This window comes from Beta vulgaris, chromosome 7 (genome assembly GCF_026745355.1).
Source record: "Beta vulgaris subsp. vulgaris cultivar EL10 chromosome 7, EL10.2, whole genome shotgun sequence".
In the NCBI taxonomy this organism is placed as follows: Eukaryota; Viridiplantae; Streptophyta; class Magnoliopsida; order Caryophyllales; family Amaranthaceae; genus Beta; species Beta vulgaris.
This window is the reverse complement of record NC_079208.1, coordinates 43,164,036-43,191,972: the sequence shown is the minus strand read 5'-3', so window position 1 is coordinate 43,191,972 and position 27,937 is coordinate 43,164,036. Positions and strand designations below refer to the sequence as shown.

Below are 27,937 nucleotides of genomic sequence, written 5' to 3'. Positions count from 1 at the left end.
TAATTATTTTTAATGTTTAAAAGATAAAATTTGTGTCAATGTTAATTATTTAGTGATAACCTATTTAATTAAGAGTTTGAAAAGATGCACTAAATTCGAGTATTACTAATTCTACAGGGCTGATATAGTATGTTGGTCATATCTCACTCATATGGAATCAAAACGAGACGATTCAAGTGACTATGGAAAGCTGAGATCGAGACCTACAACTTCTTAGAAGAAAGAAAGAGCTAATTCAGTTGTTTACTTGGTCGAAATTGTGTTACACACCTACAGTCCAAATATCTTACACTAGCGGAAAAAATGGAAGGGCTGCGATGCAAGGGCTGCGTTTTTTGAAAAACGCAGTCCTTAATAGTGAAGGGTTGCGGTTAGCCGAAAACCACAACCCTATAAGTAATAAAGGGTTGCGGTCAACGTGAAAACCGCAGCCCTTTTAGTGAAGGGTTGCGGACTGCAGCCCTTTAAGTAATAAAGGGTTGCGTTTTTTAAAAAAACGCAGCCCTATAAGTAATAAAGGGCTGCGTTTTTTTTTTAAAACGCAGCCCTTTAAGGGTTTTTTTTAAATAACTTTAATTTAAAAAGAATGGCTGGGCTAAGGGTTTCTCACCATTTAAACTCCCTCGTCTCTCTCACCCTCCCTCTTCCCTCTCACCCTCCCTCTTCTCTCTCTCCTGCTTCTTCCCCCATTTCTGAAACGTCTTACTAAATAGAGAAGCAGCAATCCAAAAACTTCCAGCAATTTCCTTAAAATCCTTTTTATTACCACCACTATTTTTGTTATTACCTTCAAATTCAAGATCTATAAACTCTTTCATAGTCTTACCTTCCTCGATCAAACTCATCCACATTTCCAAAATCAGAAACCCTAGCTTCAACTTCAAATCCTTCATCAATTGTTATCTCATCCTCCTCAACAACAGTACAAGTACCTTTACTCAAAAACCTCGATTCCACCGAAACGACGTCATCTTCCTCCTCCTCAACATCATCGTCAATGTCGAACAAAGAGGAGAGAGATTTACGACCCCGCACATCGCAAGATCTCCGACGAGATTCCATTCCGAAAACAATGTCGCAGTTTTTCGCCAAAAAAGTCTTGCATCGTCGGAGCTCCGGCAAAACTCCGGCAGAAGAAGTCGAGGTTTCTAAAGCGAGAAGGCTAAATTGTTCTGGAATCAAATTTCCTGAACAACCAAACAAACAAAAATATCTGACGGGTCCTTCTCCGTTCGTCCCTTCTCCGTTCGTCATTCGCCCTTCTCCATTCGTCATTCGCCCTTCTCCATTCGTCATTCGTCCTTCTCTGGGTCGAACTCCGGCCATTTTTTTCGTCGTCGAACCCCGGCAACGACAGCAACAAGTGATTTTTCGTTTTTCAGATCTATAATTTTTTTATCTTTGTTTTGATGAATGTTCATGTAATTTCATATTTATAATTTTTCTCTTTTGTATTTTCCTTCGTCTTTTTTTCATTTTTGTTCATTTTCGTTCATATTTTTTCATTTTCGTTCATTTTCGTTCATTTTTTTCATTTTTGTTCATTTTCGTTCATTTTTTTTTTCATTTTCGTTCCTTTTTTTCATTTCCGTTCGTTTTTTTAATTTTCGTTCACATATTTATTTTAGTTCAATTCCATCTGGGGCTTTCTCCTTGGCCTTTTCCTTCTGAATTATCTGATTTCTGCAAGTTTGGTTAGTATTTATGCTAGTAATGCTAACATTGAAGGTGAAATTCCTGATTTTTTTGACACTCTTCCTGGATTGCAAGATTTGAGATTGAATTATAATGGTTTAAATGGTTCTTTACCAAGGTCTTTTAATGGGTCTGCTATTCAGAAGTTGTGGCTAACTAATAAAAAATCTGGTTGTTTTGGTACAATTGATGTTGTTTTTGGTATGACTGCGTTAACTCAAGACTGTGTTGAATGTGAGTTTAGGGAATAAGAATACTAATAAAAAATCTATGTATCCAAAGATGTATATGTTTTTTAGTAAAAAAATGCAAAAAAGAAAATTTTATTTTTTTTTGGGTCAAAAGGGTTGTGGTTATGGTCAAAACCGCAACCATTTGTGAAGGGCTGCGGTTTTAAAACGAAGCCCTTCAGTTTTAGTGAAGGGCTGCTACGGAAAGAGTTGTTGGCCAAAAACGCATCCCTTAGGGTTGTTTTAACCGCAGCCCTTCCGTTTTTTTTCACTAGTGTTAAGTGCATTTATAATTTGAGACATAAATGGGGTAGGCCCACTTGTACTAACTAACAAGCAGCATCCTGATTCATTGAAGAACTCACGCAGCAAAGGAAAAGGGGCTAAAGGCCCAAGTATTCACAACAAAAGAAACGAAGAGCCGAAGGAGGAAAAGGGGGGTTCATATACCCTAAGTCTACGCATCAAAATTGGGAGCGGGAATAGTACGAAGTAGTAGACGAGGAGAGGGGAGTGTGAAGGAAGACAGAGGACGGCGAAGATGTAGACGACGAAAATTCGTCCCTAATGAGTTTTCTCTACTCTCTTCTATCTCTTTTCTTTGTTTTCGTGTCTAATTTAGAATAGTTCTACACTAATAGGAACATGTTCTTCAATCTTGTTATGGGTTTATGAGATTATGTTTTTTGTTTGCTTAATTGATTAGTTTGATTGGGTATTCAGACGAAATTCATTATCTGAGTTTATAATTTGTGAATGTTAATTTTAGATTGATCACCTAAGGTTTTCTTCATGGTTGTTTGCTTGGATTCACAGTAATATTATTAGGTTGAAGCTTTCTTGTTTGATATTATTGCTGGAATTTTATGTGATGTTAATTTTAATTTAGTTGCAGCTTTCTGGGTTGATTAAAGTTAAGTGATTGGTGTTCTTAAAGCGGTCAAGTTTGTTAATTTAATACATGATTTCATTGTCAAATTGATATATTTGATTAGGACTAAACTTGCGTGCGTTCACTGGGTTTAGTTAGTATGAATGATAAAGCAACTAATTTTCTTGTGTTCAAGGGATTATTTGTTAACCAATCTATGGACTAGTTTAATGATTCAATGATTAAACCTTATCTCAAGAGAAAATTACGTGTCACCTATTAGCTTTTTAGTTATATTTTAAAACCGAATTTATTTCCTCCAATTTATATATTCATATTTCAGTTCAACAATTTTAGTATAGAAGTGATATTCAAAACCCCCATCTTTATATAATAATAATAGTCATTTATATAAGTAAACAATTAGTTTAAGATAATAACGCAGTCTCTGTAGGTCCGACCCTTATTTTTCTATCTATTTGTTAGAGTTAGTGAGTGATTTATAAATTTAATTTTGTTATGGAAGCGACACGTATCAAATTTTGGCGCCGTTACCGGGGACTGTATATAATTTATTATTTTAGACTATTGTTTTGTATTAGTATTTATTGTTTTGTATTAGTATTTATCTAGTTATTTGTTTAATTCTAGTTTGTTGCTTGATCTAATATTTATTTTTATATTTTCTGTGTGACTATTAGCTAGTGAAATGGCAGGAGAAGGTGAAAAGAGCTTGAAAGAACATATGTTCAATGCATATGAGACACCCATGAGTATTATTTTTCCCGCCTTAGAGAAACAATTCAAACTTGATCCACGTTTTATCGGAATTCTCCCTAAATTATATGGTATGATAAGGAAGATGCTCATAGACATTTATAAGAATTTTCTCTTGCTTGCTCTACTTTGTCGTTAAATGGTAAAGATGATGATGGTATTAAACTTCGTGTTTTCCTTTTTACTTTACATGATTTAGCTAAAGATTGGTTACTTTATCTTCCGTTGGATCCATTACTTCTTGGGATAGCCTTCGGGGAGCTTTTCTTGAAAAATACCAACCTGCTAACATAACTAGATTAATAAGGAGACAAATATGCAGTATTGAGCAAGATAAAGATGAACAATAGCATGAGTATTGAAAAAGATTTGGTAAGCTTTGCATTTCATGTCCACCACATCAACTGAGTGAGCAATTTCTAATTGAATGTTTTTATCATGGTTTGTTAGATGATCAGAAATGTTTAATAGATATCGCTAGTGGTGGAACGTTAGTGAATAAAACTCCTGGTGAAGCTAGGGAGTTAATAACTACTATGGCCCTTAACAGTGAACAATATGGGACGAAAAATGATTCTGAACTGAAAATCCAAAGACAACTAAAGTAGCAAACTGAACAAATTACTGAATTTAAAGTTGCAGTTGCTAATATTAGTAACCAAGTTTCCAGTTTTAGTACCCAACATGAGTCTTTGGAAAATTTAGTTCAGCAACTAGCTCTTCAAATAGGGCAAGTTCACTCTCGTGAATCTAGTAGTTATGAACAAACTGAGAACCATCTCCACCATCTAGACTTCCAAATTGAACGCTTGTGTGCCACACTTAGAAGCATAGAGAATAAATTAGATGGACAAGTCTTAGAGAAACCTCCAACTTACTTTTTAGGTGAAACTAATGCCATGATTTTGAACATTGATAAGGACTTTAGTTGTATAATTGAGGTGGATAATAAATTTAAGGTTACCCATGAGAAGTCCAAAGAAACCGATAAGAGAATATGGGATGAGTTTGAAGATTCCAATGATGAGGATGATGAACAGTGGCTAGTGGATTATCACACTAAAGACTCTCAGATTTGACCTTGTTCTTTTGAGAATAATATGGAAACAAAATTGGATGGACTTGTAGAAAAACCTTATGAAGAATCTAAAGAAATTGAAGATGTCGGGCATAAGTTATATTACTTTAATGAGGTTGCATTGGTAGAAATTGAGAATTTAGAGCGGCTATTAGGTATTGAGACCAAACCTAATTCTGATTTTCTAATTAATTCTATGGGAGATACTTCACAAATTGAGCTTGATGGTTTAATTGAAATGCTTGAGAATGACTCACCTTCACCACTTGAAATAGAAGAGGACACCACACTTTCTCCTATAGTTGAAGTCAATGATAGCTATTCTGAACAAGACTTTTCTTATGCTCTTGAACCATCCATGCCATTATCTAAATCACTAAGTTTATCTTTTGCACCTAATTATGAGGCTTATAAGTCTATGTTTGAATTGGTAAACTTGCTGCATTTTTGTAACCAAACCAAATGGAAAGAGTCTTTATGTTCTAAAAACGATTTGCACGTTCAATTTTGCTTTAATATGATAGTTTGGTTTGTAGGAAGGCTTTTACTACATTGTGTTTGGGGTGCACGAGAGATAGCTTTGCAGCGGGTGTTTGATTGCGGCATGCAATGTACAATTGTCGAGCCAACGACAAGAAACAAAGGCGCTGCTTGGAGGCAACCCAAGGATTTATTATTTTCTATTTTTTCTATTTTATTTTATTTTTCTTCAGTACAATAAACTACTCTAACTACTCTGTGTATTGTTGATCTAGGATGCTCTTCTACTGATGTTGCTGAATCTCTTAGTCTATAGTATATACACATTGCTGCTGCAAACCACTGCTCATCTCTTTCCTCATCCAATTGAAATTTTCAGGACACCAGTTACTATATGGAGAATAATTCTGCATTCTAAATACACCATGTTGCCTCCTTCATTGTTTCCCCTGTTCTATTTTTCTCCTCTTCTCCCCACTTTTATTTTTAGTTTGATTTTATAACATTGAGGACAATGTTGGTTTTAAGTGTGGGGGAATTTTGGAGTTATTTTGAGCTGGATGATGAAGTTCTGTTGGATTGATATTTGTTGGATTACGGGTGTTGTGATTGAAATACAAAAAAAAAATCATTATGGATCGTTACATTTTAGGGGAGGTGTTGCCGAAAATTTTCTTGAGCTTGATTATATTTTTGCATCTGCATAGTGGTTGTATTCACGTGGATTCATAAAAACAAAATAAAGCAAAAAATATATATAATGTGCTTTTGTTTGCATTAGTTTAGGATCGGTCTGCATTATTTAGAATTTCACCTCTTAATTTCCTAAGGAATTTCTCTTTGTAAGTTTGATAAGAAACTCTAATCTAACTTGTTTTTGGAACTAATATGTTTTTGAAATAAAAGATTTTGGTAATGTCTATATAATTCAAAAAGATTGGTTGAACTTGAGAGATTCATAATATAATTGGAAAAACTATCTTGTTTCTCTTAGATAAGTTGGCTAGATAGATAGATCAAAACTTATAAGTTTTTGAGCCTATTAGACTGACACATCTGAATCAGTCTGTATTTTTTTCTTGTGCGATAGTTCCTCAATGAAGTGTGGCTCTTAAGCTTGACTTAGTACTCTTTGAGACTTTTGTGACAAATGCTATGAAGAAATGATTTAGGCGTTCTTTTTATTTTTGTTTTTTAGCCTCAGATATTTTATTTCATATAATACTTTCCTTTGTTTTACCCTTTTGAGCCTTGAAAATCCACGTTTATTTGCTAACCATACATTACAAAACCTGTGGCCGCCTACATATTATACCCAAGCTTGGCTAAGGGGAGTTATTATATTGAGTTTGTATTGTAAGTTTGCTTTATAGTGGAGACATATTGAAAGACAAAAAAAAAAGCAAGGGTTATGAAATTGAGAAAATTATTATTGGAAAAAAAATATATATTTGAAAATCATAGAAAGGTGAAAATGCTATGAAATACCCATATAAGTGTTGAAATTGCATTACTTGTGCTAGATATGGTGAATAATATGAAATAGAAAAAGAATTGGAGTTTAATGTTTATTGTATAAATGGAGTTTGTTGTGACTGAAACATTACAAGTCATGTATATTTTTTGCTCCCTTTAACTTGGTTTTTTTTTTTAAACTCCACATTTCTAAATATTATCCCTACCCTTTAACCTTAGCCACGTTACAAACTTTTATAAACTCTTTTGATCTTTATGCATCTTGTCGCTCTTAAAGTGGAGAATTGAGACGATAGTCAAGTTTAAAGAAAAAAACTTCGTTTAGAGTCGACTTGGTTACATGTTTGAGTGAATATTATTTAACCCTAAACACATGAGAGTAGAGTGTTAAAATTATATTTGTGAGGGTCCATCTACTGAACTTGATATATTCACAAGGGTGAACTCATGCTAGCTATCTTTGAGTTGCAAAGAAAATCATTTGTCCATGAAGTATTATGAGTTTTGATAGTATGACACTTTCAATGTTAAGAGTATAACATTCCTACTAACGTTTTTTCAATGTTTTTGTGACTAACTTAAAATATTTTTGTTTCTTGTCTTATACTTGTCAAATTTAGTTATTTCTAATAGAGAAATTTGAGGGTGGCGAATTAGATCTTGCATTTAGTTGGTAAATTGCATTTAGTTTACGTTTAGTGGTATTTTGATCGAGGACGACCAAAATCTAAGTGTGGGAAAAATTGATAAGTGTCTATTTATACACTTTTTTACCCTCGCTATAATATAATACTTTTAGTGTCGTATGTTGAGTTATATGGGTTAAATATTATACTTTTAGAATATTTCGGTTTAATGACTTGATAATTATTTTTAGTGTTTAAAAGATAAATTTGTGTCTATGTTAATTATTTAGTGATAACCTATTTAATTAAGAGTTTGAAAAGATGCACTAAATTCGAGTATTACTACTTCTACAGGGTTCATATAGTATTTTGGTCATATCTCACTCATATGGAATCAAAACGAGACGATTCAAGTGGCTACGGAAAGCTGAGATCGAGACCTACAAATTCTTAGAAGAAAGAAAGAGCTAATTCAACTGTTTACTTGGTCGAAATTGTGTTACACAATTAATCAAATTAAGGCGCATAGGAGTTAGTAAAAACAATTATTTTGATAAGAATAAAAACAATTTTTAATTCCACAAATTAAGAAGCTTATCAACTAAAGAAGAAATAGCGGGGCAGCAAAATCTTCGGTCTTTTTTTCTACATTTTTTTTTTGTTTGGAAGAATATCCATTAACATGTTGTCATTGTTTGGAGTTTCGTGCTACACATTTTCCTTCATTCATTTTCTCTCTCCAATCAAACATCTCAACATACATTTTCTCAAATGTTGTTTCTCAGATTATATTTTTCTTTTATCATAAAGCAAGTAACTTGTTCAACATAATTTCAGGTAAAATAAATATAACAATAAACATTTCTTTTCGATATCCAACTTTTTTCAAAATTATGCGTTCTTATTAGATACGGATTACATTTACACTTTTTCACATGTTTATAAGAATATAATATGTGCAAGATATTCGTTATTCTTATTGTTGTTGGTCCACATATATATATTAGAAGTTTTTCATATCAATTCATAATTTATCAAAATTAAAAAGTATGTGAATTATGAATTTGTTTGGTTTTGGTGTATGATTTTTTCTGGGTGTGTGTAGATAAGAAGAAGAAATGGAGTATGATGTAAGCGATCTCTACCCTTTGACAAGTCTGCAAATTGGGTAAAGTCTCTCCTATCATCATCATCATCATCTGCTTCATTATGATTTATGAATGTTTACATGTTTTTTATTTATTTTTTTGGATTTTTGATTTGTAAATGGTTATACACTTATACTAGCTTAATTATTGCATATTTGTATAATTGAATTATCATTATTATGCTATGCTAGTGGTCTAAATAGCTATGAATTTGTTCTCATGAATGATGAATTACATGAGATTATTTGTATAATTGAATTACATTTATTGGAAGATTGAGGTTTTGGGTGAATCTTAGAGTTCTTAATTCATCACAAAATAATACTAAAAAAGATATTGAAGAAAATTATAGCCTTTTGCATGGAGAAAAAACTTTTGTGTAATTTTATGTTAATAAAACTATAGCAAGAATGTCTTTTTGCATGTGGTATCAACCATTGTCCAATTTCAGGTGATCATGTCATCATCATATACCCAGAACACACTGATGGCTCGTTTGGTAATTGGTTAAATTGTGGTAAACTGGCAATGATGATAAAAGTATATATAATTTTGTATATAATGTATTATGTTCGTCTCTATTATATAAGGGAAGGGGGGAGCAACGGTGTCCTCTTTTGAAACGCCTATTTTGCCCCCCTTCCCTTTCTAAATTACAAAAGGAATGTCAAATCACGTTATAAAAATCATGCAAATCACTCAAATAATCAGGAAACTTTATTAAAACTTAAAATTAACATACAAACTAAAACTAGCTAATAACCTAGAACGTCAATACATACAAAAACATTTACAAAAATTTACTTACAAATCACTATTCTCAAAAACCATTCACAATCAATGGTGGGTCATGATAAAAAATAGAGGTGTATTTGTAGTGAAATTAGAATTTAGAAGTTAGACAAGGAAAAAAATTATTTACTTTTTTATAGTGTTTTCTATATATAATGAAACTTTCACATATATTTGGACCTATTTTTTTTATTATATGATAGCAATTAATTATCAAGGTAAAAAGGTTTATGTAAAATATCATTCAAGAATTAAAGTACAACATATGTCTATTATATAAGGGAAGGGGGAAGCTATGGTGTCCCCGAATGAAGAGACTATGTTACCCCCTTCCCATTCTAAATTACAAATTCACTTACAAATCAAAGGGGGCTTCAAACAAAAATATCAAAAATATAATTATAACAATCACTCACAAGTCAACTAAAATCATAAAATTGCATAATTACGTTATGCAAATCACTAAAATGAGGAAACTTTACAAAAACTTAAAAATTCACTTACAAACTACGACCTATGAAAAAATTGACTTGAAATCAAAGTGTCTACTTTCTTTACAATTTATGAAGTACTGTACTTAATTCAAAAATCAACTAAAAAATTATAATATTAGAAATCATATATAAATTCAATAAAATTTCTATTTTGTTCATAGAATTTAACTTTGAAAAGTAAAAAAAAAAAACAAAACAAAAAGAATGGTGAGAGACTTAAGTGACAGAAATAAACCAATCAAATTTTGCAACTAAAAACAATTATACTTCGTATATCTAATGTTCGAATTTTGACTCTTATGCCGAAGAAAATCGAGTTTATGTTTCGAAAAAAAATTCAAGCACGCATCGCGTGCAAAAAATTCTAGTATCCATATATGGTAATGCTTGTCCACCTTCGAACCTGGTGTTTTTTTTTTATATATATATCTTATTATAATCCATTACCTCTTTAGAGGCGGTATTAAGTGGGAGATGGAATTCGTAAAGAATATCACATGTTTAGACCTTAGGGATGGAATTAACATGGTAATAATTAGAGGATTTTCATTGCAAATTATATATAATTTCTTTACCATTACCACCATTTAGTTCCACTTGTCAAATGGGTCATTAGGTGCTTAATCTTCTTCATTTCTTACAGAGTTGATTGTTGTGGTTCTTTTGGTTTCTAAGGGAAACATATAATATTGTTAGATGGTTTATGTCAAACTAGTCTAAATATGATATAGATGTTTTGTGAAACTATATAGGAAGGAATGATAGATTTCTCTGAATACCTTAAATGATTAATTAAGAACTGATAATTAATCATGTCACTGCGACTTTTTAATATCTTTGGCAGGGATGTACAATCTTATCTTTCACAAGCATACCTCTTTTTTGCAACTTATAGTCATAAATTCTTGATCTTGGTCGATAATCATTCTTGGAGGATGAATAATAATCACTCAAAATCTACCCATCTGCGGGAGCTGTTCGCCACTAAGGTCATTGCTTGCTCCACTTTTTCCATTATGTCTTGCCTAACTAAGAGTATATACTCTGAGTATATGTTACTCATTGTGGTTTTTGCATTAACACAGTACAGAACGTCACCCTTCAAAAACTCTAGGGTTTTGTTAAGACGTGTTAGTGCACGATACAAAGATAATTCAATTTCATCAAATGATGAGAGGAAGAAATTGTATAGGTGGGTGTCTGTTGTCAATTCTCAAAGACGGAGAGCAACATCCTTCTTCTCCTTGGTGGATTTACATGTAGCTTTACATGGGTTCATTGTGTTCGAAGTTTGTTGGGATGATATACGTGGTATCAACTACTTCAGTGAGCTTCAGGTACATGGATCGTCCTACCCTTTTCGCTGTGTAGTTGCATATTATCTCTTTATTAACACAAAGTTTTCGTCATCTTTAACTATTGCTAACAGACAGATATATCAATGGCTTTTGAAGTGAAATCAATGAGGAAGTGGGATTTCCACAGCATTGACCAGGCTTCTAGTTGTATCAAAACATGGTTCTTAGGGTCATCATCAGAGATTGAATCATTATGGAAATGTCTAATGTTTCTCAATGATAAAGTTCCTTCACAATCTCCCCGAAAAGTAAGAGTCTCTTTTAATGATTTGCTATTAAAAAATGATGGAAAGCACACCAAGAGGCTGTCGAGTGATGATTTTTTTGATGTCAGAGAATGCATTCATCACGCAAGTGATGATTGCTGTGAGAGATTACTCCGAGAGAAACAAACCGAGCAGAAGACACCAAGAAGACAACAGGATACAGATATTGATTCTTTGCACTATGAAGATACTCTACTGAAATTCTACTTTGATGACAGGGATCTTCCTTTTACATTCAAAAGAATAATAACATCTGATCTAAAACTTCTAACTTTACTTGAGTCGGGCCTTCCTTCTTGGGTTATCTTCCTTCAATCATATCCTTTATTCTGCAAAGTGTATCGACCTTGGATGCGACCTCTAGTGAGAACACTTTATGTAATCATCTCTCTTGTTACTTGCATGATCGGATTCTATGATCTCTATAAGAATGTTCCATTGTTGAAGGCAACTGCATCGCATATCTGTGGGCCATTCTTCAGCTGGATAGAGGACTGGAATATGATCTCCCGAGTTAGATATTTAGGAACAATGTTGTTTATTCAGAATTTCGAGAAGGCAATGCGATGGTCTCTCAAAATTGGCCGAGTCTTCAAATTGTTGCTGTTGCTACTAACAAAACCATTAATGGAACCCCTTCAAGACCTAATGGAGTATACTTCACCCGTATGGCTTCTTTTCTGTGAAGCAGGATCAGATTTGTACAGTTTGGTGTCATTTGCTTTGATATCTATGTATGGCCTAGTTGTTGACCTATTTGTGCTTCTATTCTCACCATTCCAGCTTCTGTTCTCGTACATAACAACAATAGGTGTGGTATCACTCTTATCAAATCGTGTTTTCTACATTACTTTTGCTAAGGCTGTTATTACTAAAAAAATTTGCTTGAACAATAATGATATAGTGTAACACGTCGATTATGTATTCTTCGACTTCTCAACTTCTTTTGGTATGCAGTTTCCTTCTTCGGACCTATATTTGCTTCCTTGTGGGAACTTTGCCGTGTTCCACTCCAGATGTGTTCTACGGTGACCAATCATGCCGCCTCCTTCTGTGGTAGCATATACAAGGTTTTTCAAGAGATAGTGATGCTCATTGTAAACAGAGCAACTGAGGTTGGTCATTTGGCTACAAATTTATCTAAAGCAAAGCCAACCACAACAGAAGTTTCCATGTGGAGTTCTCTATGGCAAGATCTATTTTCAAAGGTAGGCTAATTACTTGCCTATATATATATATAATGTTGAGTCTCTGTCTAGTTTTAATCATGGAAATGGCTAGGGTCTGATTATGACTCCAATTCGCAGGTGTTTCGTTCTCTTCGGAGTATTTCGTATGGGTTAATAGCATTCTTGGATACATGTAACCGGCATAGGCTTAGGTGTGTTCTTTCTCTTCTTTCATTTTTTTCCTCACTTTTCCCTACATATGATACTGAAGTTTGATCAACTAACAGAAAAATATCCAAGCATTTGATGTGTATTCTTAAATAAATTCAATATTTATCTGACTTTTCCATCTTACCAACTTCTCTGATAGCCCATATTCAACATTTATATGTTTGTGTACATAAGTATTATCGGTTTTCAAGCTGTTTTGAATTTCCTGCTTCAGTCTTATATTAACTGCATGTAAACTCATTGGAAATGCAGCACATCCAACCATCTCAGTGAATACATAAGGCGCATGTCTGAACTATTATCATCAGGATTAGAAGCTTCTCAACGAGCACTTCCAGCATCAGGACTGGAGGGTTCTCAGCGAGCACTTCCGGCATCGGGATTAGAGGGTTCTCACCAAACCCTTCCTGAGGAAAGTTGTCAGCAGGTATTTGCTCTTGTGCTTTTTTAGAATCAATCTATGATAGTTAGGCTTTCTTTCCTTCACTGATTTTCACTTATTTCAAGAAATATAAGTATAAATAAGTTTAAATAAAATTAAGTTCGGGCCTAATAAATTCAAATTAGTTTATGGCCAATAAAGTTTACCTGCTAAAAGTTCAAATCACAATTGTAATAAGTTCTGATAAGTTAAGTTCAAAGTTAATTTTAGAGCTGATAAGTTCAAATTAGTTCACTTAAGTATAAGGATAATAAGTTGTAAGTTCAGATAAGTATAGGGCTAATAACTATGTTACTCAGACACGGATTGAGTGTCTACTCAAATACGGGTGTCCAAGTGTCCGACTCGGCTATTTTGTAGAGAATCAAGTTTTTAGTTTAAAATGAAGTAAAGTGTCGTGTCGGACACGACATGACACGACACCCCGTTTTTGAGGTAAATGAAGGTGTCGGAGTAACACTAGCTAATAATAAATATGACAAGTTCAGATAAGTGAAGTCAAGTGAAGATAATGCATCCTTTGGAAAGTTGTTTATGTACGATGCTGTTCATTATGCATTAATATGTACTTTAACATATGCACAAACTCAAGATTTTAGCGACCTTATGATATGGAGAACAATACCCTAGTTCCATAACTAAGCCTCTTCATATCCTCATGCACACACATCATCACCTTATATCAATCAACTCAATTCTTGCTTAAAAGGCCGAAAGAATGAGAGGCCAACTATGATTGAAGGGCAGACTTTGGTTTCTTGACTTGAATCATTATCGTCAATTTTAACTTGCGGTGTCATATTGATTCTACTTTCAAGAGTATCACAAGATTAAGATTATGTAAGAATTCTCTAAATGAAGTTTAGAGAACCATGCTGGATAATTCAATTGAGTGAAATTGGCATCATATAGTGAATTATAATTGTATTTTTCATATTTCTGTTGATTCCACTTCACAAATGTAATTGACATTTTCCTAACACCTTATGTCTTACAGCAAAACCCAGAAAATCACAAACACCTTGATTGAACAACAAATTAGTCGTCACTTCAGCACAATTACAAATGTAGACAAACTCGCATCTCAACTACCAAGAACTAACTCGAGTTTATTGTCACTAATAGTTTGTCTAGCCGCTAATTCCATTTTTGTGTCTGTGGATACTGATAATTGGTTTCCATTGAGCTAATCTGTAACTGGTACATCTTAGCATTTTTAATTCACAATTTTGTAAATTTTGTGCTTGGCAAATTTCTACTTACTCCAAGTTATATGACTGACTCATTTTATAGGTTGTATCTCAACATGTAAGTAATAAAGTTGATCAGAGAACTGGTATTCTGCACTCTGGTTTTAGTAATACATTGGCAAAAAATGTTTTTGAGAAGTGTAAATTTTGGTTAGTTCTATTGACTTATATTTCCACCGAAATATTTGAATATTTTATCATCTTCCTAAGCATATAACTCTGTAGTACTCCTCCCTATAGCATACAGGCAGCAATGGAAAATAAGGACCTTTAAAGTTTATACACATAACTAAGTGGTCTTGGCATAGTGGTTGCTCATTTTGTCCCTTAACCAATTGGTCGGGGGTTCGATCCTCAACCTTTGGGAATGGAAAGTGATTTTTGCCCAGCCTTTTACCCTTAAGTGGAGCACCCGGGGAGAGGGGGTTAGTCATTGCTATCAGCGATGGATATCCTGGTTGTTAAAAAAAAAGTATAAACATATGAATGACTTAAGGTTCTTGAAGACACTTTACAATTATTAGCCCAATTAGTATAAAAAGAATATGCACACATGACGCCTCACATATTGGTATAAAATCAAAGACAATAGTGCCAGTTGAGAAATGATAAAACACTAGTGACTAGTGGTTCCATAACCTCTAGCAGGGGCTAAGTAGCAAAAATATAAAGTTGGCGGGTTTGGAAGCAAAGGAAAAAGCTATCATCAAAAGTGTGAAACCGACATGAGGCATAGTACTGCAAAAAGTTAATAAAAAGACTATTATTCGTTAGGTTGCTGATCAAAATAAACTTGTTGTTGTACGGATGGTACGTGTTGAAGTAGAAGTGAAAAGATTATGTATGAAAAGTTAAAAGGTGTATTATTAAAATTGAAAATGAAGAACATAGTTGTTGTGTAACATCTTCATAAACCCTAGACAAGAAAATTATTCCATTACAATACGCCACGTGGGAAGCACGAGAGAAAAATGGCGAAAATGACGAAATTTCGACCTTCACAACGCCACTGAAGAATGGTTATGAGGTAAGTTTTAAAGTAGTTAAATATGATTAGGTGGTATTTAATGAAAATAATAATATTTATGAGTTTTTTGTGGTGTTCAGTTGAATTAAATGTATTTATGCAATAAATGAGATGTATGATTGTCAGAGTGATGATGCATTTAATTTGAATGTTTTGTAGCAAAGGAAATAAAAGCGAAAATGGGCATAAATGAGAACAGAATTTGTACATAATTTGTAAAGTTTGGGAAATGTTGTTTGTGCAATTAATGTCATGTATTAAAGGAAAGAAAATCGTGTAATTGTTTTTTTGAGAACAGTAGGAATACTATTTGTGCAATTAATATAGAATTGTTTGTGCGTATAATAACAAGTAACTATATGTCAGAATTTGGAAACTGGAATAGTGATCGGTGTAGAAATCAGTAATTAGGTAGTTAGTATTCGAAAAATATTTTTATTTGAATTGCAGTATAGACGCGAAGAAACGTTGAATATTGACTTGAACGAGGTATTTTATGAAGATTTAAATGAGAATGTTGTTGTGGACTTAGATTCGGGGAGTTATGAATCAAGTACTAAAGGAGTTGTACCAAGAGTCGGAATGGTGTTTGGTTCTTGGGAAGAAGTGGATGAATGCTTTGTTAAGTATGGTAAACAGGAAGGTTTTGGTGTATTTAGGGAAGCATGTACTAAAAGTAGAAAGCATACCAAAGACACATCTAATGGATGGCGGAATTATACATGGAAGTGTGAATGTGCGGGCTAATCGAACAATCGACGAACAATTGATGGAAAGAGGGTATGTGTTGGTAGCAAAGGGGTTATAGTCTCTAGTAGGAAGACAAAGAAATGTTAGTGCATAGTGGTAATGTATGCAAGTGTGAATGAAGATGGTTCATGGGAAATTAAGAAACTTATATTGAAGCATGAAAATCATAATCTACTCCTAGCAAGGCAAAGCACATAAGCAAGGTCCGACAGGTTGAAGTAAGTTGCACAGTTAGGCAGAAGTTGTTTAATGATCACGCAGCTGGTGTGAAAATATCTTAGATTCACAAGAGCATAGAAACATATAGGAATGGGTTGGAGAATATGGTGATCACAGAGAGGGATTTGCGTAACATAGTGGCAAAGGAGCAGAGATTGAAAATCAAGGGTGGTGATGCGAATGCTATGTTGGCTTATTTTGATAAAATGACCGATGATAATCAAAAGTTCTTTCACATGCATCGGTTGGATGAGGAAGGTCATATGAAAGATGTGTTGTGGGTCGATGCACGTAGTTGAGCAGCTTACGACTATTTCAGTGATGTTGTTTGTTCTGATGCAACGTACTTAACTAATGAATATGAACTCACTTTTGCAAATTTTGTAGGGGTAAACCACCATGGGAAAACCATTTAACTTGGATGTGCCTTAGTATCGCATGAGGATGCGGAAACATATACTTGGGTGTTTAATACGTGGTTGAAGTGCATGTGTGGGAAAGCCCCAAAGTGTTTCCTTACTGATCAAGATGCCGCCATGCGGAAGGCTTTGGGTAATGTCATGGTAGGAACTTGTCATCGTTGGTGTCTGTGGCATATATTTGCAAAGTTCAGTAAGAAGTTAGGTATAAGGATGAGGAGCTAGCTCATGTGGTAGAGACTCCCCTCTGATCCTTGAGGTCAGGGGTTCGATCCTTACCCCTAACATTATGTTGGGGTATTTCCTTAGCATGCTTTGCATGCTTTACCAGCCAATGTGCTGGTAGTTCCTACAAGGCTAGTAGCCTTGGTAGGGGTTAGCCCTTGGGCTGACTTAATTTCCCAATAAAAAAAAAAAAAAGTAAGAAGTTAGGTATGTATAAGTTGTATAAAGAGTTGAAAGTGGATCTGCATGATGCTACGTATGACAGTGTATCGGAAGAAGAATTTGACCGTAAATGGTGTGATGCGATTGCGATACATGGCTCGAAGGTACGCATTCTCCTACGTTAAAATTAGTTAATAATAAAATTGATTTTACTTATAAGTATGGTAATGTATGTCTAATAGAATAAAGTATTAATTTGAACGACATTGCGAAGGCAAGTTTTAAAACTAACGTTTATACATTACTGTCATTGTCATATTTTTATGGCAGAATGACTTTCTCATACAATAAGTATTATAGAGAAGCATGTATAAGTGAAGAAACACAAGTCAATGGTATTCTAATATATGCAGTAAGTGACCATATTGGGATGGCATAATATGTGTTCAATAATCAAAAGTATTTATTGGCTTGATGTATTCAGTAACGACATTTTGGGATAAATTCTTTTAAATTTGTGACCATGTTGAATATTTGTTGGCTTCATAGGGTAGTGTAACATGAAGTTTTGTTAAGATATTTGTTGTAGGTCTTTACAAAGAAAGAAGTATGTGGGCTCCTACATATTTGAGACACTTATTTTGGGCTGGCATGAAGACCATGCAACGGTCAGAAAGTATCAATAGTTTTTTAAATGGATATGTGCATAAGAGTACAAAGTTGTGTGACATTGCAGAATAATACTGCAATGTGATGGAGAGTAGGGCCAATTCTGAGAAAGCTGCAGATGCAAATAGTTGTCGATATGTAAGACAACGTGCTACAAATTTTGCAGCTAAGGTTGTGTTTCAACGAGCTTATACCAATGGTAAGTTCAAATAATTTCAAGATGAGTGTTTAAAGATGTTATATGTACACTGGAAAAAAGTTGAAAAATAAGACTCTAATATTGAGGAGCATACATTTGGGGATAGGATATGGGTTGTAAGTAAAGAAACTAAGAAAGAAATACCTACATGTAAGAGGAGGAGCTATCGAGTGAAGATTGACATGTCGAGTTTGTTGGCATGTTGTGAATGTAAGTTGTTCGAGAGCCATGGAATAATGTGTAGGCACCTAATTAATCTGTACGATAATTTAAACATCAAAGATATTCCCTAACAATACATATTAGTTCATTGGCGCAAGGATGTTATACGGAAGCATACTATGATTAAAGTTGCATATCATGATTCGTCGAAGACCGAAGAGGTAGTGGATTATGATAAGATGATGGTTATATTTGACCCCGTTTGTTTAAAAGCGGCACATTATAGGAGTATTGGTATTGTTGTAGAAGCACTACAATTGTTAGACATTCGTATTGACGAAGATTTTGCAATGAAGAATACAACCACAACACTGGTGAATAATAAAGGGAAGGCCACTAGCACTCCATCTTCTGTTGGGAACAACATTGTTGGCCATGTTACACCCGGTTCTGTTTGCGAAAATGGTAAGTCACCTGCTGATGAAGGTACATTGATGAAGGTAGTTAGTAGGTCTGTGAAGGACCCTCTGAAGAAGAAACGTAAAGGGTCTCGATCAGTTCGTTTTCGCTCTTATGTTGAGAAGGGGAAGACAAAGAAAAACCAGTTAGTGTTGTGTGCTGGCCCGGTAATATATTCAACGTGTTATTAACACATGTTCCTTTCGTTTAATTGTTGAAACTAATTGTATCTTTATGAATTCGTTTTATGTAGGTTGGTGATGATAATTGCTTAGAATCAGATAGTGATGGTGTTCACGAGCATTTTGGAGCAGAACCTCAGTTGAACATTTGGCCTCAATCTGGTGGGCAACAGTTATGGAGTTTGTGATGTTTATATGAAACAAGTGGCCTCAATGAACTATGGAGTTGTATTTGGATAGTCATTGTGTGAAAGGAACATGTGTCTTCAATATGTTGGGCCCAATATCTACTTAATGGCCAATTCGCAACTTGTTAAGGAAAATCGTTTTTGTAATCGTTTTGGATAGTCATTGTGTGAAAGGAACATGTTTGCAATTTGCAATTGGTGTTTCTTTTTGAATTGTAGTCATTGTTGGAAATATAATAATAGGGTAAACATACTATAAGCTAAATAACTTGTTAAAGAAATTATTGAACATAACATGGAAAAAAATTGTTAAAGAAATTGAACATAACATGGAAAAATAATTGTTAAAGATAATGAACAAAATATGGAAAACAACATATAATTATTAAAGAAAATGAACAAAATATGGAAAACAACATATAAATTGAAGCAAAGGGAAAGAAAATAATAGGAAAGACAACAAAATAATAGGGATAACAACATAATAGCATACATTTTGGTACATAAAATGAACATAATAGGGAAGACAACATTAAAGTGTGAAAAAAAAGATTTTAAACCATTTAGGCTTAGGGTTTAGGATTTGAACCATTGAGGCCGATTGAGGAACAACCCCACATGTTATTATATCAAAACTGCAATTTAAAGTTGGGAGATAGGGTGAGAAAATGGTCTTGAAGTATCGAATTTTTTCCTCACCAATTGTTTCGAACCCCAAAAAAAACGATTAGATATGCAGTTTGCCCATGCAAGACGTAATGCTAGTGTAATATATCGACTTGAACTTGATAGTGCAATGTTGTTCGTTGTGAATAGTCGGTCATCTTGTGCATCACGTACATCATTCGTCACAACAATAGCAACATTATATGTATGTGCTATTTGTTTTAGTTTGCTTGATATGGTGAAGAGGAGTTTTGACCTTGCAGACATCTCCCTAATGCTATGTTTGGATAGCAAGATTTCATTTCAAATCCTGGATTTGGATGAAATCTATTGTTTGGATGGGATGGAATTTGAAATTATGGAATTTGTCCAAATTCTTATCAAAAGCCTATATTAGTAGAATTTGAAATTCAAGCTATTACCTTGTCATTTGAAATTCTCTCCTCATACATATTCCAACTCCATGAGTATTTATATCCCAACTTCACTCATTCTCTTTCTAATATTTATTTCTCTCTCCTTTAGTAAACTCACACTTTTTCTCTTTCTCCATTAAACCTCTATTTCTCTCTCCTCTATCAAACCCCCTTTACAAAACAATGATTAGGAATTGAAATACAAACTTTAAATTCCAGATTTCAATTCCATTATTTGAAATGAAATACAAGTTTCCAAACACTACCTAAGGTTGTTGTTAAAATCGCATTGAAAAATAGAAGCAATTGAATCAATTATAAGGAGGCGATCATGTCGAGAAGTGTTAGGGTCATTATTCAACATTGATTTAAATTGTTGTAATAACGTGTGGAGACAGTTTGAAGGAAAGACGTTGTTACTATGTATGAAAATGCAGGAACCATAAACACGTCCACTATTTGGCGGTAATTGAGTTGATAACGCTAGTTGTAGGCACATTGTAGTTTTACCTGAACCGATTTCCCCGCATATCTAGGAGATCATGTCTGTTGGAAACCCACCACCTAACAACTCGTCAATGGAGTTGCAATGTATCGAAATTTTTTGTTGCATACGGAGGTTTATGGCTAAAGTGGGCTGGGGGCATCATTTATGTGTTTGTCGTAAAGTATATGGGCTAAAAAAATTTGAAGGGAGTTGTGTAGTTGTAGGTGGGCCGAGAATATTTTGAAGGAGAAGTTTGTGATTTGCTCTTAGTTTTATAAATCTGATTTTATAAGATAGTTTGTAAAGTACACAATGTAATAAAATAATCCAACACAAATCAGTTCCCAATAACAAGTGACACACCACCTGCATGCCTATACTATTTATCCACTGATGCACGCCACTAGGCTTGAAAAAAATCTACAAAAGCCTAGTCTAATAATATATGATTTCTTCTCCAAACAAATTATCTCCAAAAGTGTGCAGTAGAAAATTTCAGAAATGAAACAATATTTTAAAGCAGAATGAAAGATTGACATCTCTATGTATAGTACATATTGTATACATTATTTTATTTGTGAAATCACATATGTTTCATTTTTAACGAGGGTTTGACACGTTTCACATATGTTGGGTGTCTAAGTTTGTAAATAATTTTATTATGGAATGAGGAGATTAAAAAAAAGTGGCCTGTTTTCTGAATATATTTGAAAAACGAATTAAAACTTTGTTATGTTGCAAGGGATACCTAATAATATGTTCTTATATTATAGTATATTATAGCCTAGTTGACACGTACAAATCGTTTATTTGCATGATAAGTATATACTTTAATTTATCATTATGATCAGTAATTAATACAATATGTAATATTTGTATTGTCTAATCATATATTATCCACATATTACCTCTTTCTATAAGCTTATAATATAAATATAATAACATATCACCTCTTTGTTTAAGCTTATAATATAAATATAAAATCAACACGACTACATATTCTTATCCAAATTAGAGTTAGCATCAAAACATAGCTTACATTGTCATCTACCCAACCTTGGGGTCGCACAACGGATGCACACGTGGAAACTGATGCATAATTACCATTGAACTGTAAGAGGATCTCATCCTTATGTATGCCTCGATAATTGTCTTTAACAAATTTAGCAAGTCTAACCTTGTATTGTTTGTATTGCATGGGGCGCCATGTTTCACTATACCCCTCCATCCTTTTGATCGACCATTTAGTCTTCCTTGGTCGACGACTACAATCTCCTTTGTTTTCTTCACTATCCACTACATTTAACTCATTGACCGGGGAATTACACCCTCCATGTTCAGCACTAATAACAACATCACCACCATCCCCAGCCACACCTGCTAATTTGTTGGTCTTATCACCATAACCATAATCCTTCACTACACTACTCACAACACCATCAACAAACATAGCATCTGCAACAAATTTACCATGAACTCATAAACTAATACCATTAACTCATACACTAATGTTTGTTTAGTACTATATACTAATATCATAAACTAATAGCAAAAACTAATACCATAAACTAACCATTACAATGTTCCCATAGGTTTCCTTCATCATGCTCGCTTCTACACTCATGCTCCTCCAGCTCACTTCTAACCTCCTCCTGCTCACTTCTACCTTCCACCTCAGGCTCCCGAACCTCCACATCAGGCTCTTGTTCATGCACCTCGGACTCCCGTTCATGCACATCCTCTTTATGCACCTGCACAACATCTTCATGCACCTGCTCATCATCTTAATGCACCCCAGCACAATTTGTAACTCAATATAAGAATGTATGTAATTCACATACAACCAATCTTGAAATAACAATCATTTACTATCAAAAAATATAAACATTTATTATGAAAATAAGTCATATTTTGCGGTTCACCTGAAGCTCTCACTCGCCGTAGATGGACCCTTCTTCTTTTTTGTTTCAATTTCGGGCGACAACCATACATTGACTGCTAAGGGCGGCATTACATCTCTTGCCTGAAGAGGATGTGACCCTCCATAAGCAACATCAATGCACTAAACAAATAGACATAAACGGGCTTTAAAAACAATAAACAAATACATTTCACTATTATAAATTCTATCAACCAACTCAACTTGCACCAATATTGCCATAGTCACCCGTCGATACACAATCTTCCTTCTTTGCCCTATGTACTTCTATATTACTCCACACCCGGACCCTTGGAAAAGCTCCTCACTCAACAGGTGGTTGACTCAACCGATTAAGGTAAAATATTTGGTAATAATACGACACCGTTAATTCTTCATGGATAAGATAAGACATCTACAAATTGTAATTACTAATAAGTACACATGAATTTAACTATTACTGCTAAAAAGAGTGTGCAACCACCACAACCTTTAGCAAACCCATCTAAATAGAACCATTTCGCAAAGGTCTTAATAGAGTGCATAAGATGATCAAGCAATAATGTACACCAATCATACTCCTTAGCTTCTTCAGCAACAACCACGGCAGGAAGTAAATTAACGGACATCCTCTGACAAGTTGTCGGACATGGCCAACATCAAAAAGGCCTTCTAATTCAGCCTTACAGGTCAATACTCCTTCTACTATTTCCTTTATTGAACTATGTTTAATCCCTCGAACTCCAGAAGAAGTGGTAAACCCATACGTGTCCCACAATCTCATCACCTCGCTATCACTACCATCGTCTTCACCATCACCGTACAATGGAACAATTTTCCTCAACTGGGATACCCAACACCCAATGTACCTGTGTCTTACTTAGGGGGTACTCCTTCCCATCCCAAGCCAAAAAAAAACCTTGTTCTTCACATCAACACGTGTGCATAACCAATAACAAAAGCTTCTTGGCAACCGTTTACCTACTAAGAATAATAGACCTCCAAATCCCATTTCATTCACCTAAGCTTTCTTCCGGTCATCAAACTCCTTCACTTCCTTGCCAAAAGACTCCACTCGACATATCACAATACTTTCTTACATATGAAAAAAAATCTAAATTATATGCCAAAATAAACAACATCGCTTATATGTATAACCGAAAGCTACTTACCTTATTATTATTCATAGCATACTTGATTTTTACAACATCGCGAATTTCTTTCAATCACCTCCCTTTGCTTAAATTATTTTCCTAACAACCACATAATCAAACAAATTTCAATATATCATCCTACTATACTACTGCTATTAAAAACTATTATTATATTCTACAACCTTACCTTGTATAATCGATAATTTATTTCTTTATGCTGACTTGAACTACCCTATAAGTGTATATAATATTACATTCTGCAAATTTGCTAATCAAATTCATTTAAAAACATTTCCGGTTTATAACAATACCAATCCTTCATCCAACTCTTCATCATCATCCAATGGCTGCCCATCATTAACAACAACCTAATAAACACAAAATTACTTCAATTACAATCATGCACTTACCAATTTATAAATATGAAACCAACTACATATCTTTTTTACCTTCTTTTGCTTCCTTGAACATCCTTGATTACCCATCTTGAAGTAACTATAATCATGAACTTCAACTTCAAAAATATGAAACAAACATTCTTACACTGCACTTTCATACTCTTCAACTACAAACATTCTTAGTATTCACTTTTCTTAACTCTCAATTTGTATACATCATCTAATTACTATCCACAATCATGCGTCAATTCACATTATCTAATTACTAAACTTTTCTACCCTAAACAATACACAAATTCCTACCAAACGAATATTCAAACTTCATTTCATACGGCAATTCACATTATATACATCAAATTTCACATTTTCACCTCAATTTTCACATTTTCAAACATATTATTTAATCATTTACATTAAACATCTATTATTTTATCCAATATTTCGGATTTTCAACCATTTTCCTTACTTATAATTTCACAAATTCGAATTTATCCTGCCTTTTTTACAAATATGTAAAGTGCAAGAATAGAAACAAGAATTATACTTTTTTCACATCAATTCAAACTTCAATTCACATTGTTCACATCAATTTCAACATTTTCAACTCAATTTTTGCATTTTCAGACATATTTGATCATTTCATACTTCAATTCGCATTTTCGCATTTTCATACATATTTAATGAATTTTCGAGTTTCCAGCCTATTACTTGTTCCTATTCTTCCACAATTTTTAGGTCCAACTTTTCCATTTCATCAGGAATTTTCATGCATTTCTAAAGAAAAATTAAAGAAAACAAGGAACAATTTCACAAATCCGAAATTTGATTGCATTTTTACATATATAATAGATCACAAAGGGAAGAACTTACCAAATTATGATAAAATTTCTCCTTCACAGTTCGCTCGATTTATCTCCCGCAAAGATCCCCTTCAATCAATTTAGCCGTCTCGACTTCTCTCCCAAAATGTTTTCCTTCAATCAATTTTTCTAATGGAATGATTTTCTCTCCGACGGGTTATGTTTCCCTTCAATCAATTTTTCTACAGATAAATTAAAGAAAACAAGGAAGAATTTCACTCTCCTCAATTTTTCTCTTACTAAATATTCAAATGTTCAGTTTTTCGTGTAATAGTCTTTACAACAGTGCAACTGTATAATAGTCTTTTTATTAACTTTTTGCAGTACTTTGCCTCATGTCAGTTTCACACTTTTGATGATAGCTTTTTCCTTTGCTTCCAAACCCACCAACTTTATATTTTTGCTACTTCGCCCCTGCTAGTGGTTATGAAACCACTAGTCACTAGTGTTTTATCATTTCTCAGTGCGAGTTGGGCATAAGCTCTTTCTTTTCTTATTTTTATTCTTTTTAATTTGAAAGCACAACTTTAGAGCCAATATTTGAGGATTGGGGCAAAATGTCTATATAAGTACATAAAGTGAAACTTTTAAAAGGTATAAGCTTTTGAAATATGGATTTCTTTGACGAATAATTGTCTATTGGTTTTTATCCCATTTTCAGTATTTGTACCTCTGCGTGATGGCAGAGTAGTTTCTTACTTATTTTCCCTCAACTTTTTCCAACTTTAGACGTTGTAACATCCACATTCCTAATTTCTTATCCAAGGAAAATCTATTCACATAATTCCTTCATCATTTTTTTTGACTCTACTCACCGTTGAAAGCTTCAACCTTCTAAATGCATCCAAGAATTGAAGATAATGTATATGTTAGGGGTTAATAGAAGTCAAATTAAGGTTGTTAGAGTCTTAGGGCTTGTTCTCATCGACATGAAACAACTAAACTAAACTGAATTCAATTATATTAAACTGGTTGCAACTGAACTGAATTGAACTGAACTGAATTAAATTATAACTAATAGAAATTATAATTGGAGTTGAACTAAACTCAACTGAATTGAACTGAACTGATTGCAATTAAACTAGACTGAATTGAACTGAAAATAAGTTGGGGAGAACAGGCCCTTAGAGGTGATTATGAAGGGGAAGAATTGGTGATAAAGAGGATAAACTAATGTAAGAAAAGGGAATGAATGAGGAAATTGTTACCCTCATTATGACGGTAATAGTTACACACCATCCCTCTAGCGTAATAGTTACTCACCACCCTCTTAAGATAATTGTTACCTTCATTTGGGGGGGGGGGGGGGGGTAATAGCTTGTTTTTCCCTCCCTTTGCATCAAATAAATACTACATCTCCCTTACAACCATCTCAATTCATCTTCAATTTCCCTTTATTAAGGTGATTTGACTTTAATTACTCTTTTAATCCGTCACCTCCAATCCAGACATACCCTAAGAAAGAAATATTAAGTAACTTACATAAAAACAGTCCTATAAAGTTTTCTCTTTATCAATTAATTCAAATATTATATATGTAACACCCAACCCATACAGAACCAATTCTATTATCACCAAAAAAAAGATGCATCTTGTTGAATTTGTAGCCTAATAAATCCCTTTAAAGCAAGCATGAGGGTATTATATACACCCTCACTTGAGGATAATAATGCCCTCATTGCGTCTGAGGACTTCACATATTTGGCCACACCGACATGTGGGTCCCCTCAAGCTGGAAACTCTTCACATGCATATATTCGACCGCAGTCGGTAATGTATCCCCAGAATTCTCCTCCATTTGGCAACTAACCTTGGATTAATTATCCACACGATCAGCATGCGGTCGCAGAATACTCTTGACACTTATCAAGGCACGTCGTTTTAGGTGATAAATTGTTATTTGGTTATCAATTGTTATTTTATTGAAAAGTAGATGTCACATGCGTTAGTAGTTAATAAAAGTAGTATTATTTTATTTTAAGAAGAAAGAATGTGGGACAAGGTTAGAGTTAGTAGGTAATAAAAGTTGTATTATTTTATTTGGAGGAGAGAGAGTGAGCCAATAGTTAAAAGGTGGAATGATTAAAATAATTGTGGGTCATATCCCAAAATAGAAGTGTAAAGGTATCTTTGGACAGATAATAAAGAAAAGTGTAAAGAATATTATGGGGCAAAGGGAGTGTATATTATTTGATGATAATTTTTTCCTTAAAATTGTTTTAAAAGTAACTAATATGACAACTTTTCGGGTCGGGTGCGAATTCGAGTCATCATTATTGGGTCAATTTCGGATCAGGTCACTTCTGAGTCGGGTGGATTCAGGTTCAGGTCGTATTCAGGTCTATTTTACTTTTGGGTCGAGCTGAGTTATTTCGGATTTCGGTTCTATTTTGGATCATTATTTGTAGGTGGAAAATGGGTCCATGTCGGGTATTTCGAGTCGGGTCAACGGGTACGAATTTATTTTGCCAACTATAGTCGCAAGGTTGATCTGATACTATTTGTAACACCCGCCCATACAAAGTCAAGTGTATTGTCACCAATGCGCATCCGGAGCCAACAAATGTCCTCAATAAGCAACACAAGTTCTTTCGACGCCTTTTGTCTTAGCTCATGTGCAGCTTGAGAAACTTCTCATAAGGTCACTCATCCCTATACTACTCCCAGCCAAGCATGTTTAACTGTGAGGTAACTAAGAAAATGAGCTTTTTAAAAAAAAGATGCATCTTGTTAAAATGATGAGTAGCCTGATAAATCCCTTTAAAGCAATTATGAGAGTATTACAATATCTTTAATCAAGATGCTCTAAACCAAAAATCTCAAAGTCTGATTGTATTCCTTGTGAATCTTTCTCCAAAATGTATGTGATATACTTGGGCTTACCATATATCCAAAACTTTGCTCATTACTAACTTTTTGCTCATTCGAAACTCTGCAGATGAGCAATGAACAAAGAAATAACTTTGAGTGTAATTTATTACACCTATAATATAA

The 27,937-nt window shown here is 33.9% G+C and overlaps 3 protein-coding genes across 3 annotated transcripts in view; all 3 read left to right on the top strand.

The window, feature by feature from the left end:
- The window catches only part of LOC104899526 (small ubiquitin-related modifier 2), a 40,992-nt gene that overhangs the window by 5,768 nt on the left and 7,287 nt on the right, over positions 1-27,937 (top strand). The window lies entirely within an intron of this gene.
- LOC104899528 (uncharacterized) lies at positions 7,777-14,494 on the top strand. The gene is made up of 9 exons (XM_010686732.4): positions 7,777-8,070; positions 8,339-8,401; positions 10,512-10,656; positions 10,753-11,004; positions 11,097-12,102; positions 12,249-12,499; positions 12,599-12,672; positions 12,944-13,118; positions 14,131-14,494. The coding sequence occupies exons 2-9, from the start codon at positions 8,352-8,354 to the stop codon at positions 14,161-14,163; spliced, it is 1,986 nt and encodes a 661-aa protein (XP_010685034.2). The 5' UTR covers positions 7,777-8,070; positions 8,339-8,351; the 3' UTR covers positions 14,164-14,494.
- LOC125499396 (uncharacterized) lies at positions 14,685-19,279 on the top strand. The gene is made up of 2 exons (XM_048648150.2): positions 14,685-18,841; positions 18,928-19,279. Exons 1-2 carry the CDS (start codon positions 18,395-18,397, stop codon positions 19,042-19,044), a joined length of 564 nt encoding a protein of 187 aa, XP_048504107.1. The 5' UTR covers positions 14,685-18,394; the 3' UTR covers positions 19,045-19,279.